Here is a 13,421-nt window from a genome sequence, read left to right on the forward strand (position 1 = left end):
TTTCATTAGTGTCGTACAAGCATTTTTAAATTACTTAAACTAAAACATTTGTATGGTTAATATAAGAGTAAATTAATCGTGGTACAATGCGGGTTTGTGGATACAAATGTTGCAGTATTTTATCTGAAACAAGTAGGCTTCGTTCAGGGCCGGATCTACCATATGGTTTTATGGCCCCCAACCAGGGTGCCGTCGATTCAAGGGGGCCCCAGCAAGTCAAAGTCAAAAATAGACGATAATGCGAAAGAATCCATAACTTTATTAAATTAAACAGATAGTATGGTTTGCAGCCCTGCGAGTCCTGCAATTAATCAGACTAATTTAATTAAATAAACTCAAGTCTACGTTTAAATATAGGGGCCCCCTAACTAGTGTTAGCCCAGGGCCCCCTAAACTTACGGTTCGGCCCTGACTTCGGCACAATGTTTTCACTGCTGGGCTCAAGATAAGCATTTTAAAGTTTAAAGGTTCTTGCCAGGGTTTGAACATGAACTTGATTTACGTGCTTTAGCACTCTTATAAAAAGTTTATTTAATATCTTTGTTGTAACTTAAGAATTAATAAATAGTTACTTGTATGATATGATATATTATACATCGTACGTGTATTATAGTCGAACGATTTGAGTAGTTTTTATTTTGTTTTAAATATTAAAAAAAAGAACCAAAATTATTTTTAAAATTTAATCTGTTAAAGGGCATTATGTAAGCATAAGGCAATACTTTCCATTAATGTGCGGATAAGGTAACTTACTAACAAAATAAAATAAAATGAAACATATAATATTCGCCTTTTAAAAAGTAATTACAGTTTTATTTACTGTTAACGTTATTATTTCGACTATTTAATATATTATCAGATTGTTCGTTATTTTCACAGACAACTCAATGAAGATGTGAAAATATTTATCACCCACTGAATTCCGAATTTATATTTCACCCTCGAAATCTCTAGAGAACTTTCAAAAGCCATGAATATGTCCACGACATTGTAAAGAATTTGTTATTTTTGGCGCAATGAAAAAAAGAAACAGAAATAACTTTACTGACTCGTTTTATTTGTTTTTAATATTATAAATTATTTAAAAATATGTTTGTAAATTAACACTTTGGCGCAACTATCTATGGGCGGTGGTAACCACTTACAATAAGGTGGCCCGTCCGTTCGCAACCTATGCTATAAAACAAAGTAAAAAAAATAAATAAGTAAAGTAAGTAATACTGATAGATGTGTTTTATCTTTAATTGGTTAATATTATACTTATTATTATAAATTAGTAAAACTCGAGCAATTTCTGTTGTATCTATTACCGCAAGTTTTACTGGCACGTGTAATATATATAATACCTTTTTGAATATAGTTAATAAATTATAAGAAATACTGTATATAATACGTCACATATTCTCACGTCATGATATTTTAATAAAATTAAAACTAATAAATAATACTGGAAAACAACCTTTTGTAAATAAACACAGCTATATGTAAAACGTCGACTTAAATACTCTTCGAAACAAATATTATATTATTTTTTTTATTTTAATTTTCCCCTAGAATAATACTTTAATCAAATTACAATTTAGATCTAGTACGAATTAAAATATACATAATTAAAAAAAAAAACAAATTTCATCGACAAGATAATTCTGGGTCAAAAAATATTCGTAAGTTCTCTTCATCATATATCTTTGTTTTAGCATCGTTGTAATTTAAAGCTTCGCAAATCCTGCAGAGGTGATAGGACTTTGATCCGAAATATCCATGTTCGTTGAGCACATCGAAATCATTTCTCCACTCGTGATATGAGAGAAGGGTCTTATCATCTTTACTTATATCAAGAATGTGATTGGCTAATTCTTTAGGTTCCTTATAATTATCAACGTGCAGGAAAGAGTTGGGTGGTAAGAGCTTTTTACAGATGTCGACCGTGGAACCCATTATCACTGGTATGGCGCCCTTACTGTACGCGTGATAAAACAATTTTTCTGTTAAATATTCTTCACATAGAGAGTTCTCGAAAACCAAGTAAAATAAATATTTGGACATCAAGTTGCAATCCGATCTGAAGTGACCGGGACAGCTGAAATAGAAATAAACAACTCTCAGTACAGGCATACGTATTGTTGCTTTGTATCCAGTGAATCACGTGAATTTTAACCGAATAGCGGGTTAAAAATCGTGCAAGCATCACTTTTTTTTCTCATATCGTTCTTGGAGGATTACCATACCCTCAAGAGTATGGCTGACTTTTATCCTTCACGGGAGCATTTACAGGCTGTTTTTTTTACAATCTTGAAAATTATATAGAAGACATCATGATCAGTCTGCTATTATCTAAATCTTAAAAAGCCAAATTATCTATTAATTTTATTTAATTTGAAACGTTAGCTAAATTAAAATTATAAACGTCATCACAAACAAAACAAAATTGTAACTTAATCCAATTTTTGACAAATTATTTCTCAGCACTTCAATACCAACTTAGAATTAAATTATCAACACACTTATGACTTTTTGATACTTAAAAATAAATTCAAAGTCAAAATACTTTTAAAAAAAGCTTTTATTTAAATGCTCTAAAAAAGAAGAAAATAAAATGTTGCATTAAAATTTTAACTATCAATATATAACCTCATTATACACAATTTCTTTAATCATAAAAGCTTGTCGCGAGTACATACATAGAAGTATTTAATTAAACTGAAATAAAAAAAAAAATAAACTTAGCAGATTAAATTACTAAATTATATGGTACTAGTTAATTTACGCAAGGTTATTACGCGACAAGCTTTTATGATTAAAGAAATTGTGTATAATGAGGTTATAAATTGATAGTTACAAGTTACTGCTTCAAAACTGAGTAGCAAGATTCCACCCGCACATATACATACATTGCAAGTTAAATAAAAGCTTTTAATAAACCGCTTTTTAATTATCTTTGTTAAACAAAAGCAAAAATATTGACATTAGACACACATCAATATTACGTATTATAATACCTTTCTTTATGATTTTCCGAACATTTTCCGTATACATCAACAGTTAAATATTCCTGCATTTTCTTCAAGTAAGCCATCCTGCGAGAAACAGCACAATTCGATATGAGAATAGTGGCCAGAATGTCTTTACTTTTGTCATTCCAATATGGAACCAACGTCTTCAAATGTTCGTATGTTATTTGACTTAATATCGGTTTTTTCAACGCCACTGTTCTGCCATACGGTACAGGCACGTCGGAATCGCTCCTGGAAATGTTTAGAAATAAATCATGACACGAATAAGTGGGGTTTAATGTATGAGGAAACTGCGTATTTCTTCAGTTGGTTTTGCGGGTACGCAAGAAAAGGGTTAACGGGTCTTCGGTATTGTGTCGTTAGCGATATCAACTAAATAAACCATTTAAATAGATTTATTACATTAAATACTTTGTTAATTTACATAGTTTGTTACATATAAACAGTTTTTGACTTAAATGGGATACATTATTACATTTAATATAAATTATAAGCTTTTTTAAACCACATCACTTGAAATGTGTCCATTTATCCTTTTAATGATAAAGCGGGGCGATTTTAACATCTGGCAATAAAAGAGCAGTACAATTCAGTTATATATGTATAAGTACCTACAACGCTACTTCGCTTTCTATGTGTGCAAAGGTAAAATTTATGATGCCAATATTAATAATTAATATTCGCTATTGAAATGTTGGAACAAGGAAAAATCGTAGGAAATAATTTAATTTTAAATGTATTACCTACAAAAATACTTTCTTATATTTTTGTGCGATTCAGTTTTATAAATTAAACTTTAAAAAAATAGGATAAGAAACAGGTAAAAGATTAATTATTGGTAGATAATTATATTTGATTTAATTACCGTATTAATTCTAAAGTATGTAAAACAAATAAACGATGGAAGGGTTGTGTGAAAGATGATATGGTTAGAAAGAATTTTACTTGTGAGATGACGTCAGACAGAGAAGTATGGAAGAAAAAGTCATACTGCGCCGACCCCAGGTAAAATTGGGATAATGGCAAGAGGATGATGATGATGTAAAACTAAATTAATTCAAAAAATTCAATATCTTATTTTGTAATCAAATCAAATGGAGATAAATTATTGCTACGAGTTTCAATTTTCTTTTGTAATATAATTTGTTCTGTAACAAAAAGGCTGTTAGACGCCATAAAATAAAGTATCAATAAAAGTTTAACATTTGGCACCGAAAACATATAAAGATTTGTCGAAACAATTGATTTCGTAATAAAAAAGAAATGAGCACACGAATTTGATTATTGACAGTAATTGTAAACAAGGCTCTAAATTTTAGATTATTTATGTATCTAGATAGAATGTCGCACTACAAAGGAACTAAAACAAACTTGCCAATTTTCTTATCTTGATGTGCGTGACACTCGCCAAACGTCAAGACTGTTGGTGACTATTTTTTTCGACACGTTCTCGACAGTTTATATATCCATATATAAAACAAAGGTTATTTTGTATACTATATTGTACTGCTCAATAAGTAGTGTGGAAATAGATTTCACACACATAGACTATAAATATAATTCTCTTTCTCGGTATTGTGAGATTAAAGAAAGTTAAAAAAAAAAAAATTTCTAAAAGTTATAATATGTTGCTGTACTTTTTGTATTTCTACTATCTTGCCATAAAAAACATCACAATAAATATATATTAGTTTTATTGGATAGTCGGATCATTTATCCGGTTTATATTTATCCAAAACAGTTAGACAATACCACTGTTTCATTATAAAAAAAACATATTAAGGTCAATTTCTAACAAAAATTAAATCACCACAAAACGCAACCTTATACTCAAAGTTTGAATGTTACTTTACCTATACGTCATAGACCAGTTGAAAATATTCGCCAAGTCCGACATTTTAGGCTGTACAGACGCCATTGAAAATGCGTGAATCGGGGATTCGTCGCTTAAAAAAACCCATCTCTGTTCTGTATTCCTCTTAGTTGTGTTTGGAAATACACCTCTTTGTATATGAATTACTACAGCATCAGCTGACGATAATTTGCTGTCTTCTCCTGTAAATTTACAGTTATGGACACTGCACGCACTAAGTGGGTCGCTCTTCCTGAAAATAAAACGATTCGAATGATTTTTCTTCACTGAAAACGAAAGTTAAAATATAAGGTACATATTTTTAATGAAATGTATACATTTTATGTGATTGCTTAACTAGTTTTCTCTTCTTATATGTTTGTTGTTAAATACAATAAAACGGTTTAGATAACTTCGCGTCAAACTGATGTCAATAGAATTACGTAAGTAAATTGGTTCAAATCAAAGTAGATTTTTGACATTTTTATTTTATAAATAATGCATTAATACATTCGTTGATAGATATCGTTATTGGCTTTGTATAAACTATTGCAATATTGAAGACATTCGTATTCAAAAATAAAATCTTGAAAATTGAAAATCTTATCAGTTTATCATTAAATGTAATTAATTTTTTACAAGATATATCTTATCTAAACGTAGTATATGTCGCTAGATAGTAATTTCGACTCGATTTAAAATATTAAAAAGATGTTGATATAGTGATTAAAATTTAAAATTGTATTTATTATACTAGCCTTTAAAGAATGTAAGTACAAAGTTTATTTACTAACCGCCTGCTACCAAAATTTTCAACATGCCGATGTTGAAGCCATTTCCAGTACCTCCATATTAATATAACATATGTCCGATTCTCTCTATCCTTGGTTAATTCAAAGTCACGTGTATCGTTTTTAAACATAAGCGATCCCAAGTTTGATGTTTGCCAATCCTTAAAAGTCAATTAATATTTTGAAAAACCTTCATTCTGCTTACCTTAAAGTAAATTCTTGTGATTCATTGTCATATCTCTTAAGCCCTGAAGAGAGAGACGCTACATATTATCAATAGACATATTAGAATACAAAATTCTCAATGAATGGAGCGAAACAAATAAAATTAATCTCGACAAATGACACAGACAGAAAAGTCTAAATTTATGACCGATTACTCGACAGCGTGTTGACTAATGAGCATGAAATAAACTTAATAGTATAAAATTTGTTATCCATTATGTTCTAACCTTACCTAAGCACTATAATATTTAATAATTTTTTTTATGGCATTGGTTGGCGGACGATCATGTGGGCTACTTGATGATAAGTGGTCATCACCGCCCATCGACGTAAGAAATATTAACCATTCCTTAAATCACCTATGCCCACCAACCTTGGGAACTAAGATTTTATGTCCCTTGTGCCTGTGATTACCCTTTTGCTCGAAATATCATGCATCAACATGACTAGTTACCATATTTCCAAGTCATAATTAGGTCATAAAAAAATTAGTCTCATTGTAGGTGGTCGTGGTAAGATACTTAATAATTACCGTTAGTTTGCATTATTCGAACACGTTAAGAATATCCTGAAAGGCGTGTGAAGTTTAATTTCAATGGTATTATTTGAAAGATATCCTATTATAGTATAAATTTTCGTAACTGTATGTCATTGTGTATTTTGAATCTCATTCAATAAATGTCAAAAATGAGACCCCAGTTGTATAAATGCTACAGTATAACGTAAAGTTATTTAAATAAACATAAAATTACGGATGAGTTCATTGATGATGTCATTTACTAAAACGAAAAGAGAATCTAGTTATTTACTTCGTGTGTAAATATGAAGCAATGGCGGATCAAAAGCGAAAATCAATATCACTACATTTCAGCCAAAAAAAAAAATAGCGTCGATTTCTTTTTAAATAGGACTTAAAGGAGATGATAAGGAAAGTTATTTTTTTATTTAAAAAATATAACAATTAAAACAGAAGGGTAAAGTGTCAGTATTTTTCTTCATTTTCTCTATTCTTATCCATTTAACTTAAAAGGCATTTGAACGAATTTGGAAGTACAAAAAAACTTATAAAGAGCTGAGAACAAAAATAATGTGGATTGATGACCCGAATAGTAACGAAAAGAAATTATAGTACCCCAGAAAGCGACTATTTTTATAAAATATACAGTTCCATGAGCAAACGCAAAGCAAATTCCGCTTATAACGCTAGAGCTTGTCATAGAGAAATTTCAAGAGATGAGGAATCCGATACACGTTGCAACCACTATCTCCAAATGCAATCAAGGCTGTTTTGATATCTACCGTCAATTACTGGACTAGGACTAGAGAGAACTCGATACACTCGGTTACATGAACTTAAGCCACAGTAAGTTGGACTAACAATGAACTTATCGAAAATAACGTTTAAGACAAATAGCACCAAAGGAATAATAATAGTATAGAATATACTAAATATTACGTATATTTTGACTAAAACATTGGACAGGTCCAACTTAAGACAAATATTTTAATTTAAAAAAAAACGACAAATATATAATTGACTCTTTATGAAGGTCGACCATCATCGCGGCGAACTAGAAGTAGAGTTAAGTCACGTTAACTGGCACATACTAAGATTATATGAAGTTCGATGAAAGGGAGAGCACACTATAATCCTAGAGTCAAATAATTTCCACGAAAGTGATCCATTCACCAAAAATGGTTGTATGATGGGTGTTCTCGCCAAATGGGACCTGAATATATTCCCAAGCCAACGGTAGTGTAAGCGCAGCATGCTAAACATTAAAAGAAATGCAAAAAATACAGAATACAATTATAAGGAAAGAAACTAAATCCATGGAAGTACCTACGTATAATAACGTTTAATATGCAGCTTATAATTCTAAAATACTTTTTAGCTGTCGGTTGTTTGGATTTTATTGTGGCGGAATAAATTCCACTAATTATGTATACCTCTTTCTTTCTACTTCTAAACACAAAGTTAACATATAAAAACTGGTGCCTGCTCGGATTTGAACTTGGTTTCTTCGGTAACGTATCCTAGCTCTCTTAACCATTCTGCCAGGCCACACCGGCTTCCTGTTATTTCACAATATACTGTATTACAAGCACAACGTTGTGTGATTAATCCTAGAGAGAGCACAGAATGTATTAAACCGACAAAATCTATTGAATTATTCATAAATATAATATTAAATAGGGATTTTATTTAGCTCCGTAACCGTAACCAGAAATATCATTTATCCGAAATAAAAATCTATTCGAAACCGTAACCGTATCCGATGGAAAAATGTTTGTTATAATTATCATTAACTACGCAGTACTAGTTAATTGTTTTTAAGGCTATTTGTTTTATCTGTAATTATACCTAGGACTAAATAATAGATAACAAATATTCAAATTGTTACTTTGTAATATTCTCATTATTATAATGTCTAAAAAATCTAATACCTCAGATCTGAAACTATCCGAAACAATCGGATAATTCGAAATAATTTCGAATCCGTAACCGTAATTAGTATAATATTTTTCACATAACATCACATAATGGATACATCCATGTCCAGATCGGAAATAAAATATTCACCATATCCCTGATATTCAATATCATAAACACGCAGGACTTTCACTTACCTTTCGTCTATTATAAAAATTATTCACTAAATCAATGTGGTGACTATAATCATCGCTGTGGATGTCACTGTCAAGTTCCGGTTGATATATTTCACTCATATAAGCCGATTTCAAATTTATATTCAATTTATATATTAATAACAAACATAAACATAATACTATAAGCAAAAAATAAGTATTAAATGATACGATTTTTTTTAATAACACTCTTAAATACCACATTTTGTACTAATATAAGTAGAACATATTATTAATATTACACGCCTTATGATAAATATGTAAATTTTCTTAAGTGCCTTGTAATCGTTTTGTTATTATTCTATATATTAATACAACGATACATTGTCACTGTACACGTTATCCTAAAATACTCTAACTGATGTAATCATGTCGCACACTGATAAAATATAATAATGAAAGTCCATTAATTTTGACCAACATAGATAGATAACAATAGTGAGTAACTTCAGCATTAATACTAGATAATACACAATCCTATATATTTTTTTTAATATACGACTTGTACGTTCGGAATACGATAAAACAAAACACGAATGCAGCTCGCTAGCAGAATGTTTTGTAAATGTTAACTTTGTTTAACAATTATTAATCTGTGAACAATAGGAACGAATTATACGGTTTTGTAACAAGGCCATCTTTTATTACAATTTAATTTAGGAATATTTTATTTAATCATGTATTTTGGGCGTTCTGCAGTCAAACCTTCGTCTAGCAAACTATTTATTAAGATAATATTTATTTATACATAATATACAATTATGTGTTTTATTGTGCGAAATTTAAAAAAGTATATAATAAGCGGTATTATTTATCGCTATTTTTAAAGACAATTAAATTTCCTGTCAATTATCAATAGAATCATTATTCCAAATTATTAGTAACATTTAACGATTCAAAAACATATGTATCAGTACCAAACAGTACTTATAAAAAAAAGTATTGCTTAAGACTTTTATAAACAGCTAAAATTCTGATATTTCAGAGTAAAAATCTATGACGATGCGAATAATGTTCTCTAGATCTCCTCACCTAAAAATCTCATACAATTATTGTTATTACTAATATTTAATTATTCTATATATTCGTAATTATATAGGTATTAATTTAGATTATAATGCTTTACACGAAATCGTTAGTTGAATGGGTCTAGCCCACGTTTAGTTCTGAAGAAGCGTAAACCATTACTTATAGCAAGAAAGACAAAGATTAACTTAGTGGTAGAGTAGGTACTATGTAGAGTAGTCTTAGGCCAATACGTATCATAAAACGCGCCCTATTCTGCAAACTGATATTGGAGGTAAATTCTAAAAAGATTCGAATCATTCCTTAACAGATAATTCAATAAATAATCAAATATCGTGTTTTACAAAGGGTACATCATCATCACATCTTAATAAAAAAATAAACAATTGTAAGTACAGTTCTTTACTATACCACTTAATTAATGTATAAAAACTACTTCCTAATATTCTAAGTCAGAGAGATGAAGCCTAAAATAACTTAAAAAAGAATGAATAAAAACTCAATAAGATATTTTAAGAGGCTTATATAAAGTTCTGTAAAACTGTCTACAGTCTATTCCGAGCTAAAATAAAGTAGGTAGTTACTGCTGTTTTCTACTTAGTAATATATACAATTTCATCAATTAATAACTTAAAAATAATAATTAGGTATCTTTTATTATTGAATAATAACGGATTACGGACCAGCGTAAAAGCTTACAGTAAAAAGTTTAAAATTCTTGAAGTTTTGGCACACCTTTGCCACCGTTTTTAAAATGTTGTAAGCGTAGTAGTATTCTTTGCTAGGAAAGCTGCTTTATTGGTAATATAATAAAAGTATTATAAAAGTATTGTAGTATTATTATATAAAATTAATTTTATTTTCTGGCAACCTACACCAACCTACTCTTAGTAGACAAAATCAAATGGAATAGGAATAGAGAAATGACAGAAGCGATGAGTATGTAGGTAGTGCTATCCTGATCAGGCACCCCATTCCCTTCACCCAAATTCCCTTACTTCCTTTTAGCCAGATATCAATGCTGTGGCTATCAAAGCCTTCAACGTTTCCCTTTTACCACTTTAGATTCCCTATCCTAGCCCTTCTCTTGCTTCTGAGTTACATTCCATTTTTTCTTCCCTTCCAATTCCTGTTCTTGTTATGGGCGATTTCAATGCTCACTACACATTATGGTGTTCCTATTTCTATGATGGATTTGCTTGTTTGATTTAATAAACTAAACGTAATTTGTTAATCTGACCATATCGTCAAAAAATGTGAAAAAGGCATTAATGTTTGTAGAGCAATCTCAGCTATCTCTGTCTGGAGGGGAGCTCACTTACAGTAGTTTAAGAGAATACTCTTAAACCACTGTAAAATGCAATAGTTCATAGTCATTTGGACTATGAACTGTTTGTCTTAGATCTTTGATAAAGCCTATTCCCGAAAATATAATATTACCTTAGAATCTAACCTGAAAAGACATCTCATCCACTTTAGTCAGGTTTAAGCGAATTGTCGTAACTCTGTGCTCGTATTAAAAGTCCATCCTTAAATTTTCGTTTTTTTTTTTATATTCACCAATCTCCTCCATCTCTTCTTAAGGTTCCAGTCAAATCCTCTTTTTTCCACACCGCTTAGAGCTCGTCTATAATCCACCTCCTAGCGGGTTATATGAAGCATTTGAGAAAATATTTGAAAGTGCATTATTAAAATTATATAGTAAATACATGGTTATTGGTAATTCGACGTATTCCCGTTAGGAGGTAATGGGAAATTTATGACTTATTTTGAGAATATATATATTTGAATTTTTGACTTATTTTGAGAATATCTAAAAAACGTGATAACTCAAAAATAGTTCACTTTTGCATTATGCATATGGGGGTTAAAATTATCGCAAATAGTCACCCCTATATACCGATGTTCAGAAGTAATATCATGGCTCTCATATTTACAATTAAATGGTAATTCTAATGAGCTTTATAACATTTTTTTTAAATTATTTAAAACAGAATTTAATGCCATATTTACTTCACAGTCACAGACAGTCAATACTAGGAATTTTCTTAAATTTAATGAAGGGCGACTGTCGGAATTCACAAGAATAGGCAGAGGTTGTATGAACTTTATAGTGAAAAATCATATAACCGGTCTTTTTCATTTATCAGTTATGTTAGTGCCTACTCTAAACTATTCAAGCGTGTATGTCATACAGCTAAATCATTGCATATAAAAAAAAATATTGACGCACCTGATAAAATTAAATTGACATGGAAAATTATTAATTGCGAAACTGGAAGAGTAAGAAATAACATCTCCGACTTTAGCTTATCTATTGATAACAATTTATTTTCTTCAGAGCGGGATGTTGCAACTGTTTATGTAAAATTTTTTGCTGACATTCCATTTTCGACTACTAACTCACTAAATTCCTCTCCTACCGTTGCTGAATCATTATTAATAAACAATGTGGAATAATGTAATATTAGTTATAAATTTAATACAGTAAGTGTAAATAATGTAATAAGTTCCTTCAGATCACTAGATATTAAGAAAACCGCCGAAAATTAAGGTAGTCAATTCAATAGTTGATGTAATCGCACCCTACCTTGTCACTATATTTAATAATTGTGTCCTTAGTGGCGTGTTTCCTGACCTCATGAAACATAGTAGAGTATTACCAATATTTAAGTCAGGTAGTAAATCAGACCCCAACAACTATAGGCCCATTTCTGTACTACCAACTCTTAGCAAGATCTTTAAAAAGTTATTACTAAATCAAATGCTAGTACATTTTAACAATAACAAGTTGCTACACAAGAAACAATTTGGATTTACAAGGGGTCGCTCGACAACTGACGCTGGTGTTGAGCTCGTTCAAAATATTTACAAGGCCTGGGAGGAGTCACAGGATGCCTTAGGGATATTTTGTGATTTATCTAAGGCCTTTGATTGTGTGCTACACGAAACTTTGGTCAGGAAGCTACGTCATTATGGAATTAGGGATACTGCACTCAGTCTTCTGATTTCGTATCTGAGCAATCGAATTCAGAGGGTTGATATAAATGAAAAGATACCTCCCGGGGATCCAGTTACTATAGGGGTCCCTCAAGGTAGTGCTGGGAGTTTTTCTCAGAAACGGTTTTAAGAACTAGTTACTTTATAAAGAACGAACGAATTGATTCTTGATTTAAAACGAACGAGACGACACTCGGCACCGGCGGCCGTCGTTTGGTACTGCTTCGCGAACCGGTTCCTATCACGTGTAACTGACTAAGCACTCTATTTTGATCGCCGTAAGGACTATTATTGTATGAATATTAAACCAGTTATAAAGAACTACTTTGGATTTGAAGTAACGAATATGCTACAATGAATCTTATTTTTATAAAAATACAATACAAATTTGGTTGTAGAAGAATAGACTAAATCGAAAAACCCTTTTTGTTGGTAACCCTATACCATAAAATAAAAAAAAAAATCAAATTTGGTCGTAGAAAAATCAATAAAAAATACGAAACAAAATAAAAGTTTTCGTAGGTTCCTTATACGCTTATTATTTTATTATTACAGATTTAGTATTAACTTATTATTAATGTTATTAATCGGATAATCCTCAACCGTAATAGTTGAAATTACAAATAATTTAAAAATATTTCTTAACTTTCTTTTTTTTTAAAATGCAAATAAGTAGGAGCGTGACGGAGAATTAATCCAAATAAATTATAAAGTGGACTATTTTCAAAATTATATAATATGACTCCAGTGTTGAATATACATTATTTCAGTAAAGTATCGTAAATATAGTAAGTTCTCGAACCTATGAAAAGAAACCGGTTTTTTTTATAACCATTTCGAAGAACTGTTTTGTAAATGTAAAAA

The 13,421-nt window shown here is 30.3% G+C and overlaps 1 protein-coding gene across 2 annotated transcripts; it reads right to left on the reverse strand.

The window, feature by feature from the left end:
- Positions 1-1,116: 1,116 nt before the first annotated feature.
- LOC125065804 (4-galactosyl-N-acetylglucosaminide 3-alpha-L-fucosyltransferase FUT6-like) lies at positions 1,117-9,038 on the reverse strand. 2 transcript variants are annotated; one of them, XM_047673636.1, is made up of 5 exons: positions 8,514-9,038; positions 5,661-5,818; positions 4,868-5,119; positions 3,000-3,245; positions 1,117-2,080 (listed from the first exon to the last, which is right to left on the reverse strand). In XM_047673636.1, exons 1-5 carry the CDS (start codon positions 8,733-8,735, stop codon positions 1,630-1,632), a joined length of 1,329 nt encoding a protein of 442 aa, XP_047529592.1. In that variant the 5' UTR covers positions 8,736-9,038; the 3' UTR covers positions 1,117-1,629. The 2 variants fall into 2 exon arrangements, with proteins under 2 accessions (XP_047529592.1, XP_047529593.1); XM_047673637.1 differs by having other exon boundaries at positions 5,661-5,905; positions 8,514-8,559.
- Between the last annotated feature and the right edge of the window lie 4,383 nt (positions 9,039-13,421).

Source organism: Vanessa atalanta, chromosome 8 (genome assembly GCF_905147765.1).
Source record: "Vanessa atalanta chromosome 8, ilVanAtal1.2, whole genome shotgun sequence".
NCBI classification, from domain to species: Eukaryota; Metazoa; Arthropoda; class Insecta; order Lepidoptera; family Nymphalidae; genus Vanessa; species Vanessa atalanta.

Bases quoted from the DNA above. Each gene is read 5' to 3' on its own strand.
- LOC125065804 (XM_047673636.1), bottom strand. From the start codon at position 8,735: ATGTGGTATTTAAGAGTGTTATTAAAAAAAATCGTATCATTTAATACT. The intron at 5,819-8,513 runs GTAAGTGAAAGT...TTGACTTTTAAG, and splicing joins ATTTTTATAATAGACGAAAG to GATTGGCAAACATCAAACTT. The intron at 3,246-4,867 runs GTAAAGTAACAT...AAACATTTCCAG, and splicing joins AACTGGTCTATGACGTATAG to GAGCGATTCCGACGTGCCTG.